General features: G+C 44.3%; 3 protein-coding genes across 3 annotated transcripts; 2 read left to right on the forward strand and 1 right to left on the reverse strand.

The window, feature by feature from the left end:
* The first annotated feature begins 82 nt into the window (after window positions 1-82).
* Window positions 83-2,902, forward strand: LOC132261193 (inosine-5'-monophosphate dehydrogenase). Its single transcript, XM_059759825.1, has 4 exons — window positions 83-354; window positions 429-579; window positions 758-1,534; window positions 2,127-2,902. The coding sequence occupies exons 1-4, from the start codon at window positions 263-265 to the stop codon at window positions 2,652-2,654; spliced, it is 1,548 nt and encodes a 515-aa protein (XP_059615808.1). The 5' UTR covers window positions 83-262; the 3' UTR covers window positions 2,655-2,902.
* Window positions 2,903-3,194: 292 nt separating this feature from the next.
* On the forward strand, window positions 3,195-4,801 carry LOC132261194 (uncharacterized). Its single transcript, XM_059759826.1, has 2 exons — window positions 3,195-3,278; window positions 3,334-4,801. Exon 2 carries the CDS (start codon window positions 3,411-3,413, stop codon window positions 4,791-4,793), a length of 1,383 nt encoding a protein of 460 aa, XP_059615809.1. The 5' UTR covers window positions 3,195-3,278; window positions 3,334-3,410; the 3' UTR covers window positions 4,794-4,801.
* A 111-nt stretch (window positions 4,802-4,912) lies between these two features.
* LOC132261190 (serine/threonine-protein kinase Genghis Khan) lies at window positions 4,913-19,658 on the reverse strand. Its single transcript, XM_059759821.1, has 22 exons — window positions 19,484-19,658; window positions 17,963-18,104; window positions 17,646-17,894; window positions 17,418-17,584; window positions 15,140-16,630; window positions 14,608-15,083; window positions 13,924-14,238; window positions 13,753-13,859; window positions 10,430-10,533; window positions 9,917-10,243; window positions 9,682-9,852; window positions 9,441-9,566; window positions 9,277-9,372; window positions 8,506-9,214; window positions 8,267-8,365; window positions 8,100-8,204; window positions 7,850-8,035; window positions 7,695-7,788; window positions 7,477-7,624; window positions 6,754-6,817; window positions 5,676-5,779; window positions 4,913-5,613 (listed from the first exon to the last, which is right to left on the reverse strand). Exons 2-22 carry the CDS (start codon window positions 17,979-17,981, stop codon window positions 5,506-5,508), a joined length of 5,265 nt encoding a protein of 1,754 aa, XP_059615804.1. The 5' UTR covers window positions 17,982-18,104; window positions 19,484-19,658; the 3' UTR covers window positions 4,913-5,505.
* Between the last annotated feature and the right edge of the window lie 487 nt (window positions 19,659-20,145).

The raw sequence follows: 20,145 nt of genomic DNA on the forward strand, positions 1-20,145 counted from the left end.
GTGTCACACAGCTCGATGGTCGTCCTTCAGCCGGGTTTGGGACACTGTCACTGAACTCACCACAGAAATATCGCTCACGTCAAGCGCTCATTGTGAGGAAAAGCGGCTCGCGGTAAAGATTGATTTCTGCAAGCTCTTCAACACGTGGATCTCATTTTACAATATTATTCTACAAAATTTACCTGCAATACGCGCACTTTTGCAGCTTTATTGTGCGACCAAGACACTTTCCTAAGCAGCGGAAGGAGAAAAATCGGTGAAAATGAATTGCCACGGTGATAGAAAAGCTGTTGACTCGCGGGATGGCGTGAATTGTGCAGAACTCTTTGGCAGCAAAGAGGGAATCACGTACAAGTGAGTGGATTTGCCGGGGGAAAAGTGTGATTTTCCCGCGGGTGTGACGACGTTTTCTCTGATTCTGCTTGTAGTGACTTCCTGATCCTTCCCGGCTACATTGACTTCACCTCGGACGTCGTGGACATCTCGTCGCCGCTCACGAAGGGCATCACGCTGAACATGCCGCTCGTGTCGTCGCCCATGGACACCGTCACGGAGGCAGACATGGCGATCTCGATGGCCGTGAGTATCCTTCGCGCATGTTTTTCGCCACTCACGCGATTCGCCGACCGGCGAGAGTGTGGCGCGACTCTTGGCAGACGATTTATTGACTCAGCACGTGCTCGAGTGGCGAAAACAAAGAAAACGCGAATCGCAGATCCGTTGATAAGCGTGTGTAATGCGCTCTCGTTCTCCGCAGCTCTTCGGCGGCATCGGAATCATCCACAACAACTGCTCGCCGGAGTACCAGGCGAACGAGGTGAACAAGGTGAAGAAATACAAGAGCGGCTTCATCCGCGACCCCGTGGTCATGGGGCCGCGGCAGCGCGTGTCGGACGTGCAGGAGGTGAAGCGCAAGCATGGCTTCACGGGCATCCCCATCACGGACTCAGGGCGGCTGGGCGGACGCTTGCTGGGTATCGTGACGTCGCGTGACATTGACTTCCGCGAGGACGAGGGCGAGACACTGCTGGAGGAGGTGATGACGGGCATGGAGGACATGGTCACGGCGCGCAGCGGCGTGACACTGGAGGAGGCCAACAACATCCTGAAGACCAGCAAGAAGGGCAAGCTGCCCATCGTGAACGACAGCGGCGAGCTGGTGGCGCTAATCGCGCGCACGGACTTCAAGAAGTCGCGCAACTTCCCCAAAGCGTCCAAGGACAGCAACAAGCAGCTGTACGTGGGCGCCGCCGTGGGCACGCGTGAGGACGACAAGGCGCGCCTGGCGCTGCTCGTGCAAGCTGGCGTGGACGTGGTGGTGCTGGACTCGTCGCAGGGCAACTCCGTGTTCCAGATCGACATGATCAAGTACATCAAGCGCACGCACCCCACGCTTCAGGTCATCGCCGGCAACATCGTGACGAAGCAGCAGGCAGAGAACCTCATTCACGCCGGCGCTGATGCTCTGCGCGTCGGCATGGGCAGCGGCAGCATCTGCATCACGCAGGAGATCATGGCTTGCGGCCGCTCGCAGGTGAGTTGGGCGAAAGTGTGGCCGAAATCCAGTCGATTTCGTCGCTTATTCCAGAAAATCCTGGCGAATTTAGGCCGTTTAGAGTTTCAATTGTTTCAATCCTGGACGGAAGAGACTGAAATCAAGAGTTTTTCGACTAATTTTTAACCTTTCCAGTAATTTCTCAAACTTAAGGGACAAATTTAACTTATTTTCCTCCTTAAATTTGTCTTTTTCAAGTTGATGAGACGTTTAGGATATTTTATTCCTTGATTTTAGAGTTGCGACTCTTTGATGAAAACTAAATGCCAATTAGTTTTGTATCGAAAAATCTAATTTCAAGTCCCTTTTGACACTGAAACAGTGTTTGAAATCCTATTCCACGTTCTTTGATGGACAAATGCTGGCAGTCCCACTTCTGACACCAGTCAACAGCCGGTTTTTCACGTATATTTCTGCTCCAGTGCAATTGCTTGCGAACTGAAGCGTTTCATGGCTATTTCTGGACGGAAATCCATCGCGAAGTCTAGAGAGAAATGTGCTAATCTGCTCTCGTGACGCCTCAATTGATCCGTCAGCCTTGAGCTCCGCGGCTAACTCTCGTTCTCCGCAGGCCGAAGCCGTGAACGCGGTGAGCAACTACGCGCGCCAGTTCAACGTGCCCGTGATCGCGGACGGCGGCGTACGCGATGTGGGCCACATCGTGAAGGCGCTGGCGCTGGGCGCGTCCAGTGTGATGATGGGCGCAATGCTGGCCGGCACGTCGGAGGCGCCCGGCGAGTACTTCTTCTCGGACGGCGTGCGCCTAAAGAAGTACCGCGGCATGGGCAGCCTGGAGGCGATGGAACGCAATGACTCGCGCGGTTCCGCCATGGGGCGCTACTACCACAGCCAGATGGACAAGCTGCGCGTGGCGCAAGGCGTGAGCGGCAGCATCGTGGACAAGGGCAGCGTGCTCAGCGTGCTGGACTACCTGCACAACGGCGTGCAGAAGAGCTGCCAGGTTATCGGCGCGCGCTCCGTGTCGGCGCTGCGCGAGATGAAGTACACCGGCGAGCTGCGCTTCACGCACCGCTCGCAGAACGCCCAGATGGAGGGCAACGTGCACGGGCTGTACAACTACGAGAAGCGTCTCTTCTAACAGCCACCGCACGCGCCCCACGCCTCCACGTGCGGGTGACTGCAATTCCGAGAGCCAGAGAGAGAGAGAGAGAGAGAGTGAATTTGGAGTCTGTAGCGCAGATAGCTAAATGTTTTGTCGATGTTTAGAGGAACTTCCGCCGCCAAGGCGCATAAGTGTCTATTTTTAATGAGAAATCTTATCTGTTTTACCCCCTCAAATTATACATAAAGTCTACAATTCTACATAAATCAATAAATGGTATTTTAGAGGATGTTCCGCTGCTTTCACTTCCCTCAATTACAGACACGAACGCAAATGATAGAGAAATCTCTTCGCGAAGATTACAGAGCAATCCATTTGACCAGAAAATCGCTGATATTGATCGATGAAACGACGCAAAAACTGTGATGGACAAGAGAAGAGGCAAGTTATTGAATCGTCTTCTTGATAAATTTCTTATAAAATTTTAAACGAATCAATTTATTGCGTATTTCAAATGAACGGAGTGAAGTTGAATAGATTTTATGTGGAAAAATGTGCGCAAGTTCTCGCGGCTTGAGTGACAGATTGAGAAAAAAATCAAAACAGCTTCCACCGGAGATTTGTGAATCAAATATCTATTCTATTTCCTTCCCAAATTCTGTAAGTATTTCAAAAACTTACATAAACTTATCATAAGACGATCGTGAATTTGTAGGAAAATAATCTGGGCGATCAGCTGCTTGGCCCACATTGTGATCGTCACACAAGAGTCTTGATTATAAATAGGACTTGATGCCGGGGAATATGGATGAATCACCATGCAATTCGCACTTTGGAGCTGTCGCTGAGGAAATCGACGAGACGCAGTCAATCCTGAGACTCAACGATGACTGCCTCTCTTCAGTCTTATCCCATCTGAGCATCATGGATTTGATGATAATGGAGAAAGTTTGCTTGAGATTCAAGTCAGTTGTTCAGATGCTCTACAAAACGGAGCACTTCGCCCTACGATTTGATTTACTTGGCGAGGCTGACGAGAGAGACCAGAATGTATTTTACACACGACAGGAGATACAGGATATCTTGTGTCGAGTGGCTCCACGCATTAACACTGTGAAAGCAATGTATCAGGCATTGATGAGTCAAGATGAGGATGTTGAATGCATTTTGACGAAGTGCGTCAACCTGGAGAATCTTTATCTTCACGGAATGTCTGGACACTCAATCTCCAAATCCACGTTGAAGCTCTTCTCGAAGACGTTTGTGAACCTCCGAGTAGCCTACTTGACTAACATGAATTTGAATGACGATATAATGATGGAATGCTTGCTAGGAGCCACGCAGTTGAAGACGCTGAATATAAGTTGTAACTCTTCAATCCGCGGAAAATTTCTGCCGGAATTGCAGAATATTCAGGAGATTGAATTAGGCTTCTGTAAAAATATTCAAGCTTCTTATTTTACGCAGTTCCTCAGTCGAAATCCAGGACTAAAAAGCCTCAGCTTAATGAGATGCAGCTTTATCAACTCCTCTCATTTGGCTGCAATTGCGAATCTTCAGAACTTGCAGAGTCTCGCGATTCACAACTGGTACAGAATGCATAATCCAGCGAACATTTATTTGCTCGGCGACTTGCCTTGCTTAAGGCATCTGAACATAAGTTTCTGGCATGACTTCAATATTGATCCTTTATTGGAGAAATTGGCACAACGCAATACTCTTGAGTCTTTGGAGATCATCAGAGAGACTTCATTTGAACCAGAAATCAATATTCCCACTTTCTTCTCCAGACTGAAAGTGATAAAATTCTTCAAGTGGTGTAATTTGACTGACGAAATGCTGTTGAACTTGCCATCCAAAAATACCCTTCAAGAGCTTCACTTTCAGCATTGCAATATCATCCCCGTTGACGGCATCATAGCGCTGATCCAGAACTGTCCGGAACTGAGGCTTCTCAGCATTTATGGACTCTATAAAACAAACACGAATAATCTCATCAAAGGAATCTTGCCAATTCTGCCCGAGAGACTCAAACCACTGGAAGTTGTCGTGAACAAAGAACTATTTTCACCTCCTGAAATCCTCAGCCTTGTCAATAATAATCCAAAACTTCGGATGAAATACAAAATACGTCTGAATCCATTATGGTATAGCCAAATTACAAACATCAACTAAGAGCCCGAAAGTGTTTTATTGAAGTCCAATTTCCGGCTGACTTCGAAAAGGCGTCAAATTACGCAACGTAGAATATAAAGATCTCAAGCCTTTGCGCAAAAAGAAACACAGAGAAAATGTATGGTTAGACGCAATGTTTTATTCAACAGAGCTAATCCTCATTCATACTGCTTTTTCCTTCCTCTTTTTTCTTCCATGAATTTTTTTCTCATCAGCTAAATTCGCATGAACGGTATAGAATGTTAATATTGTTTTTTTGTACAAAAAAGTTTTCTTAATTGGTTTTGTATTTTGTTGTTCTTTTGGTAATACTTTCTAAATAGAATACTATTCCATATAATATAATATACTCAGTATATGAATTGTAAAACAGTTATTTTAATATTACTTTTTATTGATTTTTCTTGCATTTTTTTTCACCATGAATTTTTCTTTTTAAATAATAAATAATATACTGTCGCGTATTGTGTATAATTAATTTAATATCATTATAGTGAGATTAATTTTGTTTTTTTTCTTCATTTTCTTTCCTTAAAATTCCTTATACGAGTAGTAAAATTGAAAGAGTACAATAGTTGCTGCTTTTTCAAAACCCACGAAGATTTGCCCATCTTCGCACTGAGCTTAGATAGAGAGAGAGTAAGTAGAGATTTTCCTCCTATTGCATTTTCCGAAGAGGCTCCATTCTTTACTGAAGATCCGCAGGATTAAATTATGAGTCATAGCTCGAGTGGTCGCCACTGAGAGACGGAGGACTCGAGAGGGAACTGGAATTGTTGCTGGCGACGCTCTTTCTCGGCGCCGATTGCATGTCCACCACCTTTTTCAAAGTGACAAAGTCAGCAAATTGCCCAGGAAATTAATGAAGAAAAGGACACTCACCTTAAGGATGTCATGCAAAGAAGACATACTCCCGAGTGGACTCGGCGAGACGGGAATTGATGGCGGTTGTTCCTTTGGTTTTTGCGGCGCCATACGTTTTGTACCTGAAAACGCCGAAGTGAAGAGCAATTAGTCACGAGTCCCACCGATTAATAAAGGGAGAAGAGATAATAGAGATTATTGAGTGAAATTATGAGTTATTCACGCGACAATGAAGAGAAAAAGACAATAATTGAAAGGCTTTTATGAATACCAATTTCCCGAAATGATAGAAAAAAAAACACATCAGAAATTAAATTATCATTAATTGGGGCCATTTATCATTTGTACAAACAACCAGACTTGTTCTTTTCTCTTTGCATTTCTTTTTTTTTACTAAACAATTTCTATACTATAGAGAATCTCTAAAATGTCTAAGGCGTAATCAGAATTTGCTGAGAAAAGATAAGGGCAGAATATCATTTGTTTATTGAGTTGCTAGATTAGTTTCTGATCCATTTTTTCACACTTCTTATCAATCGTATGACTTTTCTGTATGTGAGGAAAAATAACATAAATTCTCTGCGATATTACGATACAAAATTGGGAAAAATGAGAGAAATACAGTTAAAGCAAAATTGTATGCAAATTGTCCATCTGATTACGCCCAAGACACTCTAAACACTTCATAAAATCTCCCTAAGAATTTGATCACAAAACAATGCATTCAAGTATTGTATAATAAATTTCTTATACTCAAAAAACAAAGTGTCGCATTTTCCCAAAAAAAAATAAACCAACACTAAAGCGAAAAACCGGCATTTTTGTGAAGCCAACACAGCCTGAAAGTTTTGCATGAGCACATTGTGATCAATTGACTTTTTTAGTTAGCATCATGCAGAAAGAGAAAGAGAGAGAGAATCGAATGGAAAATGCCTGTAAGTGTGAAAGTGAGCATTGACCTCGCTATGATGGCCCCCTTAGATTTATTCCCAAAGTGATCACCATTCAGGGAAAGGGCATGATCTAAAAGAATGCAATAGACAGAGTGGACAGAGAGATGACTTGAGGCGATGGCGCAACAGTGGGAAAGACTCACCGCTAAGCGAAGCCAGAGCGCTGTTGGATGAAGTTGGAGGCGGTGGAGCGGATCTGTTGGTAGTCTGCAAGACAACGACAGAGTTCAGCAACGAGATACTCTTAGTTTTCCACCCCTTCGGCATGGGGTGGAATTTATATGATGGAAAACAAATTGCAAGATGCATGAAACATGCTTTTCATCTCTTACAAAAACACTCTTTTAAGATATCTAAAAAATACTACTTCGTCTCAGAATGAATAACATTGAATTACGACGCGATTTTTCATCGATGTTGATTGTTGGCATGTCAACAATTTAATGACAAGCGAAGAAATGAAAAGAATTTCACCTTGCGAGCTGAATTTCTTTACACTCTTCTCAATTCTTTGGCAAATTTTACTGTTCAGAGGCAAAATGAGGAAAATAATCAACTTTTGTTAGATAAATTTCGTTATTTGATTACAAAATTTGCCATTTAACACATTGAAACATTGAGAATGTTGTCGCAAATGTAAGAAAAAATCTGTAAATTATTTCACATTCATCACGAAGATGACCACAAAACCATCCCATTAATAATTCATCGCGTGACATCAGCGCGTTTTATGAGGATTTTTCTCTCTCTGCGGTTTACGAGCCACACTCAAATAGAACGCGACAATCACAATCTGGCGATTTTGCTTGAATTCCACGCGCGGACAATGAACTGCACACTATCAGAGCTTGATAAAGAAGCCTCACCTTTTGTTGTTGCACAGTCTGATCGGCAGTTTCGATTGTTGTCGGCAGATCCAGCAGTCGCTGCTTCTGAATCCCATCGCCAGGCCCCATGTGAGAGATATGATTGAAGTTGGTCGGCGCCGAGATCATCTTTGAGCGTCTATCCGTTCTGCAAAGCAGTAAAAAAAAATCCATTATAAACACGCCGTGCAAAGCACAATAAACACTCTCTTTCTTACGTTCTGGCATTTCGATTGCCCTCCCGGAAGGAAAATCTCCGTTTAGGCTTCAACTTTCCAACAGGATCAGAGTTGGAAATGTTGATCAATTCCCCTGTGAAGAAACATTGCATTAGAATCGATATAGAGCATTGGAAATTACACATTTCGCTCACTTGTGTGAATATTTGCCAAGTATATGACAATGGGAGAGTCAACTAAGTAACTGAGAGCAATGTTTCCATAGCAATTGAGCGGCATGGATCGCTTGAGGCCGATTGATTGCACCCAATCGGCCGTCTGGCAGTTGAAAACGTCCAAATGAGTCTCGCAGAAGAGGAGTAAATGCCCATCAGAATAAGCTATAGTGCAAAAGACGCAAGAATCAGTCAAAATCCAAGAGCAAAAGCACACAAATCAACTCACTAATATGAGTGGGAACTGCAGGATACATGATTTCTCTGTCTCGAGACTTTCTCCCATTGAGATCCACATAAATCGCCAGGGTCTGGAACACTAGGAGCAATTCACCTGCAATTCAGAGAGACAATAAGTATCTTATTGCACTAAATTGTGTGGCTTTGGACACTCACCAGGAGATCCCTGACTCGATTGAATTTCGATAACGCGACAAGCATCAACGGCTGAGTAATTGAGGAAAGCACAAATCTGATTTTCCGGATGAACCAGAGCTGAAATGCAGACAAAAACACATTAAATTTCTTCTGAAACAAGTCAAGAGTTTCAGGAAATGTCCTCCAATTTTTGATGTATTTCTTAAAGGAGCATTTTTCTTCATGACGAACGTCTCTACATAAATTCAAACACTTACACATGGCTTGAGCATCTCCGTGCAGGAGCAAATAGGCAGTGAATCCACTCTGATGACCCACCACGAGCCGAGCGTCCGTGAGAATCTGCAAACTCTGCACAGTGAACGAGACGGAGAACTCGCAGACTTTGTGGTGGCGACACTTGTTCCTGTTCACCTCGTACACGACAATCTGCGAGATGTTGTTCTGCCGTTTCAGCGCAATCACGATGCTGTACACGTTCTGCGAGAAGCGACGCAGCAGACCCGTGCACGCCGTGATGCAGTTCTTCGACTCCGCCACCTTGATCCACTCCACGTCGGGCGTCTCGAGGCCCCTGATCGGCAGCAGGCGCATGTGACGCTGCTTGCCGCACAGCACGGCGATGATCTGCTCCTCCATGATGTACCACAGCTGGATGATCTTCTTCGACTCGCCGATGCGCGCCACTTCGTTGCGATCGAGATCCACACAGAAAAGCCCGTCTTCGGTGCCGACCAGAAGGCGATCAGGATCGATAATCACGGCGCTCAGGGCGTTCCGGATGAGCGTGAGTGAGCTGTCGATGACTTCGCGCACGCGGAAGATTGCCGTGTTGGGCAAATTGTTGCGCTTGAGAATGCGATGGAGCTCACTGAGCGCCACCACCCACTTTGCCTTCTCCGACTCCGAGTCCGCCAGCATCAGCGTCTGCAGCCCTGATCCGCCGTCCAGGAGAGAGGTCGTGATCTGCAAAACACACACTCAATCACTCTGCATCCCCTTCACATTGCCCTATTCTCTCCACTTACACGAAAAATACAAGGAACATCTCGTTTCGATGCATGAATAACGTCACTTTCGCGCACGCCGGTAACCGTAAATTCCGGGTCTCTCATGTCCAAAACCTGCAATAGAAGACGGAAAAGCGTGCACAATTAGGGAGGAACTGGATGGAGGTGTGAAGGAGACTCACTTGAGACACGTAGACACTTGGTAATGCACTTTTGTCAGCTGATATATCATAGAGGAAGAGCTTAAAATCACATACGACAACAAATTGACGAATCCATCCCCTTTTCACCACGCCACTCTTGGGAACCTGCGATAGAAACAAGAAAAGTTAGCCACAGAGTTCAGAATACGCAGACCAATTTTGAATTAACACAGGAAATCTTCAATCTGTAGAGATTTCACGTGCCGATTCTTATTCTCACCTTCACGTATCCTTCGTAAGCTGTGCCGATTCCTCGTGTTGGATCAATTCCGAGGGGACGCTTCGTCTGATCCGTGGGCACGGGACACTGAATCGGGACCTTCTGGCAGCACACCATGTGACAAGCGAAGCCGCAGAGCTCGCAAACGACGCCCTGTCGCGTTAGGCCGACCTGCAAAATGAGAAGAAACATCAGTAACTCCATTCAGAAGACGGAAAAGCGTTTAAAATCCCACCATGAGAGATGTGCAATGATTGCACTTCGTTGGACTGCTGAATGTTCGCACGAGGAACTGATGGATCTTCGCCGATGGCGTCGTGCGGACGCTGCTCAAGTAGCCGCTGTGCTGATTGGAGTTCTCGCTGAGGTCACTCTTGGAGCTGTTGCGACTGTGTGACTGATTGTCGTAACTCTGGGCGCTCTCAGTGGTCTCGTTGAGATACGTTGGCTCCGTGTTGCGATAGATCGCCTGCGATTTCGTCTTGCCGCCACTTTGCTTGCTCAGCAACAGCGAACTCATGCTGCCATCGGCAGGAATTGACGTTGTAGATTGATGCTGTTGCTGCAGTGATGCGTTGATGGGGGGAGAAACAAGAAAAATAATTAAGAAAAGGTCCTTTTAGAACACCTTTCGCGAGGTGAAATGAAAGCGAGAAGCAAAAAGACAGGAAATGAGACTGAAAATGGAAGTTTTTAGAGAGAAAGAAGAGTGTTGAAAAGTAAAACTAAACTCTAAGTGAATACGAACCATATTTGAAATGAGCGTTGAAGTTGTATTTGGTGTAGAGCTTTCAGTTGATTGCCTCAAAAAGTGATCCAAATAGGCCATTTGCATGGACTGACGATCTAGGACTGGAGTTCATTATCATTGATTACTGATCAGATCTTCAAGAGAAACCTTAGATATTTGCAAAAAAAAACTCCTCCTTAAACTACTGTTTTTTTTGCTTTCTAAACTCTCATCAACCTTTTTCCTCAAGATGCACAACAGTAAAACAACTCATTTTCCATAAAGTATAATGTAGAATAAAATAAATATACCTACACTTTATTTGTTAATTTATAGATATTCTTTGTATCCAAAAAATATATATTAACTACACAATATAAGAAGAAAAAAAAAGACTAGAGTATTTTGGTAAAAGGTGTGATTAAAGTGTGTTTCGTTGTAAGAATTTGAAGAGATAACAATAATAATTATAAATCATGCAACTATTATGCCTCACATTAATAGAGATTTACAGTGCAAAAAAGAGTAAATAACAAAGAAAAAAAATATTACAAAAATTGCCATATTCACAGTCTCTTTGAATAGTCATCTTTATCATCCCATTCTTCAGTCATTGCTGCTTCAAAATACATGCACGAAAAAAATCATCCTCAACCAGTTAAGGTCGATTTTTTTTCTCTATATGTTCACCACAAAAAACAACATCCAGAAAATCAACAATTTTTCCTTTTCTCATCTTTGCGCTGTACAAAAAATTTCACATTGTTTTCTTTCTTTCTGTCTGTCTAAATTTGTTTTGCTCTAAATTGGAAGAATGTGTGGATCTGGTCCTTCTTGTGACTTTCTCGACATCAACACGAGTCAGTTCTAAAATTGGCAAGAAGTTCTGCGGATCCCGAAAAAAGGAGAAAAGAACCGAATTAACATCAAAGTCAATGTGCGAAAAATATCACCCATTTTGCGCTCTATCAATTTTTTTCTCTATACTCTCAAAATTATGTGTGAAATTTTCTCTTGTTCTCTCATGTTTTTTTTTATAGGATGTCAAAGAAAACAAAACTCTCAACTAACAAAGCGCAATGATTTGATGTTTTTATTCTCAAAAATTAGTTTTGCAGCACGCGCGCGCGTCTCTAAAATTCTCGCTCAAGCATCAGATCAACAGCTCAAGAACACAGATAAACTTCCAGGGCAGACAATTTCATGAATCTCACATTGCTTTCCAATAGTTTCAGAGTGACCAAGACGGGAAAAAATGATTTTATGAGTTTCTTCACTGGTGTCAGAAATGGGATTCCAATGCTTTTACCGTTAAAATCGTGTCTTTCAGGTCACTCTTGTGCTATCGAATTGAACGAAAACATGTTTAAAAAGGACAATTGCAGCTGAATTAGTGACAATCAATTGAAGGAATAATTACGGAAAGAAAACACAAATCAAATGTAAAAGAATAATTAAATTGAGAGATTCAGTGAAGAGAAAATTAAAGAAAAAATAAAACAGTCACGAGACAAACAGAAATCGTTCAACAAAGAAAGAAAGAAAAAAAACTTCATCTGCACACAAAAACAACCTTTTCCATCACTAATATTTTCTTTTTCAGCTATGATTAAAACACAGACAAAGAAAAAAAAACTACACAATCGCTGAGATTGTGGGCTAAACAGGAGACAATTGTAGGGGAGGTGAGGGCGAGACAGAGTGAATTTCTTCAGACACACAACAGTTTAGAGATAATTGTCGGAAAAGTACAGCCAAATGCCCCAAACACAGAGAGTTAGTCCGAAACAGATGGAAAACTTTCTCTCTCGCTTCACATTGAAGAATTGCACAAATCGTGAGAGTTTCTCTGTGTAAAATTTGATTGTGGCGCAATTTTGAGCTTTCGGCGACTCCTTCTTCTTCACCTCCCCATTCATCTTATCATCGGCGGCGCCCTTTCGCAGTCCACCCAGCGATATAAAACCCCTCCTCCGACCCGCACCACGCCTTTCGTGGCCCGACATTGACGATGATTCTTTTGCTAAAGACACACCGGACGATTTCATGCAATCTTCATCGTCATCGAGATGCAGAAGTCGCGATGACATCTCGCACATCTCCGCATTATCAACTGAATACGAGACAACAAGACATCAAAATGGAACACATTAGAAAGAAAAGTTCGTTCAACTTCTGTCTCTAGACATTTAAAAGAAAAGAAAAATCGTGTAAAGAAGCCACTCAAAACACAGAATAATAATAATAAACAATAACAGGAATCGTTAGGGCGACTGAAGGATTCGGTGCAAAAATTCCTAATCTACGGATTATTGTACAATTTGGCAAAATGCAAAACCCAAAAAATAAATCGTAGACAAATTTACTCTTATTTTTCTTGCTTTCAAAAATAATGTCAGCTTTAAAAAAAAATCATGTGGAAGTCTTCAATGGCCACATTTTGTCATCCAATATTCTTCTTAATCGCGCTCTCTTAGGGGACAGCGAAGCAGTTTCGGACAGTAAATTCACGTTCAAGAATAAAGTTTAGCCAATGAATCTACGCTAAAACCCCGAGAAAAAGTTCGGCGCTGATTAGCCAAATCAGTTTTGTACAAAATCACAATCGATACTCAGCAAACACTCGCATTCCGCAATCTTTGGCATGTTTTTACATTTCATTGCAATTAATTTATTTCGTATAAATTCAAGTCAAAATGTCGATTAATTTTTGTTCCCTTTCTGATTATCAATTGAACTAATAAATTCCATTACTGCCCCGCTCTTCCCTACTAAAATTCAATGTAATTGAAAGAAAATTCATCCCAAATCGATTTACTGCAACTTTGCAGAATCCAATTAAATTCTCTTATTGACTGAAGAAATTGTGATAAAGATTCAGATAAATATTATTTATTTTACATTTCAATCAAAGAATTTTCACGTCATCGTTGCAGGTCAGACAATTGACCTCTCAGATGCCTTCAGAAGTGCACAGATCAATTCAAGCTATCGAAGTGAAGTGTAAACAAAATAATTCACTTTCCTTCAATTCAGTATTCAATGATTTCATAACTGAAGCATAAATGGTTTTCTGCTTCACTGCTTTTCAAGCAACATAATTCACTTGATAGTTGGAAAAGTGAAGATAGAGGAAATTGAAATCCATTGAAATTCCCATGAATTAATTCATTACATTGAATTTTCCCCCGAACAAAAGCCCCTAAAGTTCTACATAAAGCTCAACAAGCAGCTTAAGAATGTCCAAACATGTTAGAAAGCCTCGGCGAACAATCCTAACTGATGTACAGACAAGTATTATTTACCACAGAATTGTACCATAAAATATGAGTTCAACTTACATCCTCCGCCCAATTCTGGCCTCTGCTGAATGTCCTGCAGCAGCCGATCCTTGCGCTTCAGCTCGTTCTCGATGCAGCCGAGTCGATGGCGAGTCTCCTCAAGATCCCTGCAAAACAACACAGGCTTTAGTGTGCATCTCTTAAAGGGAATGAAGCAGCAATTGGACTGACTTTTGGGCCGCGATCCAATCCGCGCGCGTTCGACTCAGCTCCTCGGAAATTGCAGCTTTCGCCTGGATTTCGCACTGCAGCGAACTCTGCAGATTCAGCAACTCCATCTTGTCCAGCTTCTGCGATCTCCTGTTGCGCCAATTCTTGTCGTTGGTGTTCTGATGAATGGCACCGGCGTGCTTGAGGTATTCGAGTTCTTCAGTCATTTTGCTCGCCAGCGCCTGCAAATAGCTCCTGGCGTCCTTCTCGTCCGTCACCCACTGGATTATCTCCGATATCTGATGCTCCCACTGGCAGATCGCCATGCGTTTATTGCTGAAAAGACATTCCGCACACATTAATTCACTGTTGTCACAGCAAAATCCAGGGATAAATATTTATACAATATTTTAATGACGCTGTGGTTTGAAGAGTTTCAACACTTTAACTACTTCCCTTATTCTTCAATCGTGTTTAGTTAAGAAAACTTGCAATTGTTGCTTAATGGAAGCCAAATCAAATTAGACAAAATCTATTTAGACACGTTTATGAGTCATAATTTCCAATATTTTGATCATTTCCCTTTATAAATAGAAGTAAAATGATGTTTTGTTGAGTTTCTGACTCAATTTTTTATCCATTCTTGTCCTAATTCAATGCAAATAACTGATTTTCCCCTAAACAGAGTCAATTTATGTCACTCACCGTAAGTCTTCCAAGCTGCTGTCCCTCTCAATCCGCTCCTCCTGCATTCGGCGCAGCGTCTGATTGAGAATATCCACCTCGGACAGCAGCTTCCTGTTGTCGTCCTGCAGCACCTTCTTCTCATGATCATGACACTTCTTCATCTCCGTGATGATCTCCTCGCTGTCCGTGAGCGATTCCAGTCGCGTGGCGTCGACCTTCTCGCGCGCCTGCTGCAGTTCGCGCTGCAGGACATTCACCAGGATCTCCGCTTCGTTGAGTTGCTCTCGCAGTGACGAGAGTTCGATGTTGTGTCTTGTCTGCTGCTGCGTCAGTTTCTCCGTGAAGTGCACCTCCAGACGCTCCATCTCCATGCGGATGCTGTCCGACGAGAGTCCCAGCGACGAGGAGGAGCCGAAGTCCGACGAGCTGCGCGCCTTCGCCTCAGCCTGCAACTGCCGGCAGTACTCTTCTGAGCGCTCGCGCAGCTTTCGCTCCTGCAAAAGCAGAAATAAGTCTTTTATTTCTTTAGGAAATCTCTTCAAGATCTCACCTGAGCAATATCGCCGACGGCATTCTCCACTCTCGACTCCAATTCACGCCGCGTCTTGTCCATCTTCCGCAAGTCGTTGCGCAGATTGTCGATCTTCTGCATGGCCGTGTCGAGTTCCTCCTCCTTGTCTCTCACCTGACGTGACAGCTTCTGCTTCTGACTCCTCAGATCCGACAGTTTGTCCGTCACCTCCGTGTATTCCTTCATCGCGATCTTGCGCTGTCCTATCGCGTCCTGCAGCTCCTTGTCCTGGATTTTGAGGCGATCCAGCGCATCCAGCTTGTCCTTGCTGACGTCATCACGCTCCTGCTTCAGCGTGCGCAACTTCTTCTCCAACTCCTTCACGCGTCCCGCGAGTTGGTCGTTGATTATGTCATCCGATGGGCGTCCTTGTTGCTGCTCGAAGGACTTCACCTGGCTCTCGAGCTCGCAATTGCGCTTCGTCAGCACATTGATCTCGTCCTGCAGACGTCGCGTGCTGTCCGGACTGAGGCGCTTCTCCTCCGGCGACACAACAGCCTTCGCCACAGTCTGCATCTGATGCACCAGCACGCCGTCCGTGGTGCAGATGTCATAGAGACAGCCAGAGAGATCGGACAGCCGGCAGTCTTCCGTGTAGGTGAAACCGATGAAGGGCAAATGGTGGCCACTGAAGGCGGGATTCGAGATGGGCGGCAGGACATCCGACAGCCGGATGTCAGTGTCATCTACATCGAAGTTGGACGTGTCAGTTGGACTAGATACTTCAGGTATGTAGGGCGCCTGGCCCTCTCGCAGCGTCTCCCAGTCAATGCCCTCGAACCACGGGTGCTTCTTAAAGTCCTCAATCCCATTCTGCCCCAGCCGGTATTCCGGCGCGCAGATCAGCCGCTTGATGAGATCCTTGGCATTGTCACTCACAACCACCCCACTCGCGTCCTCCGTGGGGAAGTTGAAGCAGTTCTTGTGGTTCATGATCTTCCCATACGTCTCCACCAGACTCTCGGCATAGAACGGCGTCTCGCCATACAGCATCTCGTACATGCACACCCCCAGAGACCACCAGTCGCACTCCGGTCCGTATCTGCCCTGGCCGTCCTCCATCGCGCGCAGGATCTCCGGCGAGATGTAGTCCGGCGTGCCCACGGCCACATTTGACTGCACCGTGCCGCCGGCGCCCAGCTTCAGGCACGAGCCGAAGTCTGCCAGCCGGATGTGGCCGCTCGCGTCCAGCACGAGATTGTCCGGCTTCACGTCGCGATGGATGTACTTGATCTCGTGAATGCTGGAGATGGCCAGCACCATCTCGGCGATGTAGAAGCGCGTCATGTCCTCCGGCAGGCGATCCTCGAACTTACTCAGCAGCGTCAGCAAGTCGCCGCCGCAGTAGTAATCCATCACGAGATACAGATTCGTCTCGTCCTGGAAGGCGAAGTGAAGATTCGTGATCCATCGCCTGTCGCCGTACACGAGCACATCGCGCTCCTCCTTGAAGCACGCCGTCTCGGCTCTCTGCAAAGCAAACACACCCAATTAGCACCACCCAAAAATACAGCGAAACCTTCGACATTGTCAATTAGCATTTATGAATTACTACTTTCAATAGACACACATTTTCACAACCAGCCAAGAGAGGAAGAAAGGGAAACACAGACAGTGGAAAATTTGAATGAGAACGAAAGGGAATCCAGCAAAGCACTAAGTAATAATTCAACAAGTATATTTCGAAAGGAAAAATAATGTTGACTCTCTGAAGCGTTACCAAAACACTTTGAGACATTCCGCTTGATGCCTCGCAAGCTCTTTTGAAATCTCCAACGAGAGGAAGAAATTGCAATAATTCGCAGTTTGTAAATTTCTTAAATTCCCTGACTGTGTGACAATATCCTAAGAAATTTGTAAAAGAAAGAATTTAGAACGTTACTAATCAACTTTAAGAGATTATCGTTTGGAAATATAAACGTTAAACTACAAAGAATGAAAACGTGAAAAGCTTCCAAAATGATTCTCTATAATAAGTCCTTTAAAAATCATGACTTTGCAGGAAAATCGAAGAATCCCCGCGACTATTCTCAGCTCATCTGCCTCAATTTCACATCACCATTCCGCCACTGAGCATAGACAAGATTAGCATGGCCATAAATTACCAACTCACATTAGCAATTCTATGCGATGTCATTCTCCCTCCGAAAAATCTCCACAACAATGCATAAAAATCAGCGTTCTGTGACTTTTCGCCCACATTTTCCAACTCATGCTTGCGAAAGTGAAAATTTTTATGGTGTGTTTACAAACTCACTTTGAGCATTTCCCATTTGTTGAGAATCTTCATGGCGAAAATCTGATTCGACGCGATCATCCTGACGACGCACACTTCGCCAAACGCCCCGCGGCCGATCACTTTGAGTATCTCGAAGTCCTCTCGACACAGGCGCAGCTGCTTGATGACCTGGACGACTGGCTTGACTGCGGAGGAGAGTTGAAATCAGTCGCTCTTCCTCGGCAAGGAAGCATTGATATAGTTTACCTAGTTCTATGAAATCCGATACAGTCTTCTCGCGGCGCAGGGACGAATTGCAGCACTCGTCGTAGAGCGCCAGCAAGCAGTCGAGGAGCGACTCGACGGACAGACCATTTGTGCCCTCTTTCGCCCCATTCGTGGCCACTTGCTCGGGTCGCGGCTCGCCATTGTCGCTGATGATCTTCTTGGAAGCGTGGCCATTGCCCAGAATCAACGCCTCCAGCTGTCCGAAGCGACTGTGATCGAGAGACGTCCCTGTCGAGGCACATGAGAAGTTTATTAGACGGACCAAATCACACACCCGCCAAAGACAATTTCCTCACCTTTCCCGTGAGATTCCATACCGCCAATGTCGTCACCAATACGCGCTCTTTCCCTCTATCGACTTTCTCACAACTGTACAAGAAAGTTGCGGTGTAGTAAAAACACACATACAGATTACAGTTGAACTCCTACAGACATATTCTGAAAATAGATTGCAGAGAGAGAGAGAGAGAATTTACATGCTATTTTTCACGCTGGGCGAGAGAATGTGTGTGGAAAATGCTGCTCTGGCAGAGCCCCAAATTATCCGGAAAAGGGATGTCGCACGCCAGAAACTCCATCGCCAAATCTGCAACGCATTTTCCTCACTCGCCACACGCACTTAAGGTCACATAATGCGACATTCTGCGAGTTGGAGAGAGAAAAGCTGTGCACAATTTGCCTCGTGACGGATTTTATATATTGAAAATCTGCTTTTAATGGACTCTACACTGAGGTGAACGTGTTTTGACTCAGAGGCTAATTAATTGCTCAATCAGGGAGAGACGCAAAACGTTTTATGCCTTCTTCTTTGCTATTCTGGGCTTTAGCTTCAAAGGAATTCAATGAATATCAATGATTTGTCACAGAATATCAAAAACTATCTTATAAAAGATGATAAAACTGAAGGATTTTAGCTTATTTTGATTAGAAAATACACTTAAATTGCAATTTAACGTCTTATTTTTGTGTTTACACAACCAGAAGACCCAGAAAATCATTGTCAAAGCCTTGCTTAAGACAAACCAATAAAACTCAGGTAAGAAATTCATCGTTTTGCCTTTGGATAATGAGCTAAAAGTACCTCAATCGGCGTCAAAGGGTTAAAAACAAAGGAAATTTCGACCCAATACAGATAAAATCGCTCTTCGACTTTTCCTATTGGTTTTCTATTTGACGTTGTGAGTCTATCTTGCTTTGCGGCACTGTAATAATTCTTTGAAATATTTTTGGCTGAACTGCGGGAAGAGAAATCGGGTCCATTCCCATTCCCATGAGCACTTTCAGCAATTTTTCCGCACTCGCAGCACCCGAAAATCCGCCTCCGCCGCACCCCATCAATCTGCCACATCTTGTTCCCGCCGCTCGGTGGATTTCCCGTGGAAAAAGTGTGATTTTTCCACCCGAAAGTCACTTCTTTTACCCAGAAAAAGCGCCCTACACCGTGGAGGGAGAGATATACACGCGCGCGAGCGAGACACCGCAATCGGCGCGCCGCGCGCGAGAGCGGGACACAATGCGGAGGAAGAGAAAGAATGAATGAATGAAAATTAATATGGCAGTCTTATTGATCCACAAATCCCAGACAATAAACTCCCCATGTCTGACTTTTCCGCGGCCTCATGCGACACTTTTCCCACTTTCACGCGCTCGGCGGCCCCGTGGCCGTGCGGAGCGCGGGCGGAGGCGCCCGAGAGGCCGCCAAGAGAGCTGATTAGGTGAAAATGCACGCAAAAAAGTGATTTTGGCGAGAGTGTTTTTTGTCCTGAGGTGGGGGCCAGTGAAAAGTCGATTTTCCCGGACACCGCGCAGCAACTCACGTTATTTTATTGTCGCAATTGTTTCATTAGCACTAGGACATCACTTTTTCACTAAAATCAATACTAAATTCGTTAATATTAAACAAATATTGACTATTTTTGCTGCGGATTTTCACTCGGAGACGACGGCATAATCAACACGCACACACCTACGTCCTTCTGGGGTTGCCACACTCACTGTGGTGGCGCTGTCAGCAGGCAGCCCGGCTAGAAATGCGCCGTGAAATTGGCCGCTGAGCGAAGGCATATTATCAACGGCACGAGTCGCGATTCTTCGGCAGATTTTTACACACAATTGAAAATATGCTCAACTAATTGATTTTATTGTATTGCAAGGTATTTTATTTAGAAAATGTATCCCCACAAATGCCCTGCATATAGTAAAAATAATTCAATATAAAAATTTTGGAGATATGTATTAATTAAATTGTGTAATATAAAAAAAAAGTCATCAAAAAGTCTGTAAAAGATTCTACAAATTTGTAGATCGATTTCAAAACCTTTCATTTGAGCCCAATTTGTGGAAAATTGAGCGAGATGTGAGCACAAATGAGAGGCGAAGTAGTAGAAAATAGGCTCCAGGAGGAGAACTTGAGGGTCTAGAGGGACAAATAAGGTATCGTTGGAAAGGATTTGACCCAAGGAATCTGAAAAGTTGTTTT

The sequence above is a fragment of the Phlebotomus argentipes genome, unplaced genomic scaffold (genome assembly GCF_947086385.1).
Source record: "Phlebotomus argentipes unplaced genomic scaffold, Phlebotomus argentipes genome assembly scaffold_18, whole genome shotgun sequence".
Taxonomy (NCBI): domain Eukaryota; kingdom Metazoa; phylum Arthropoda; class Insecta; order Diptera; family Psychodidae; genus Phlebotomus; species Phlebotomus argentipes.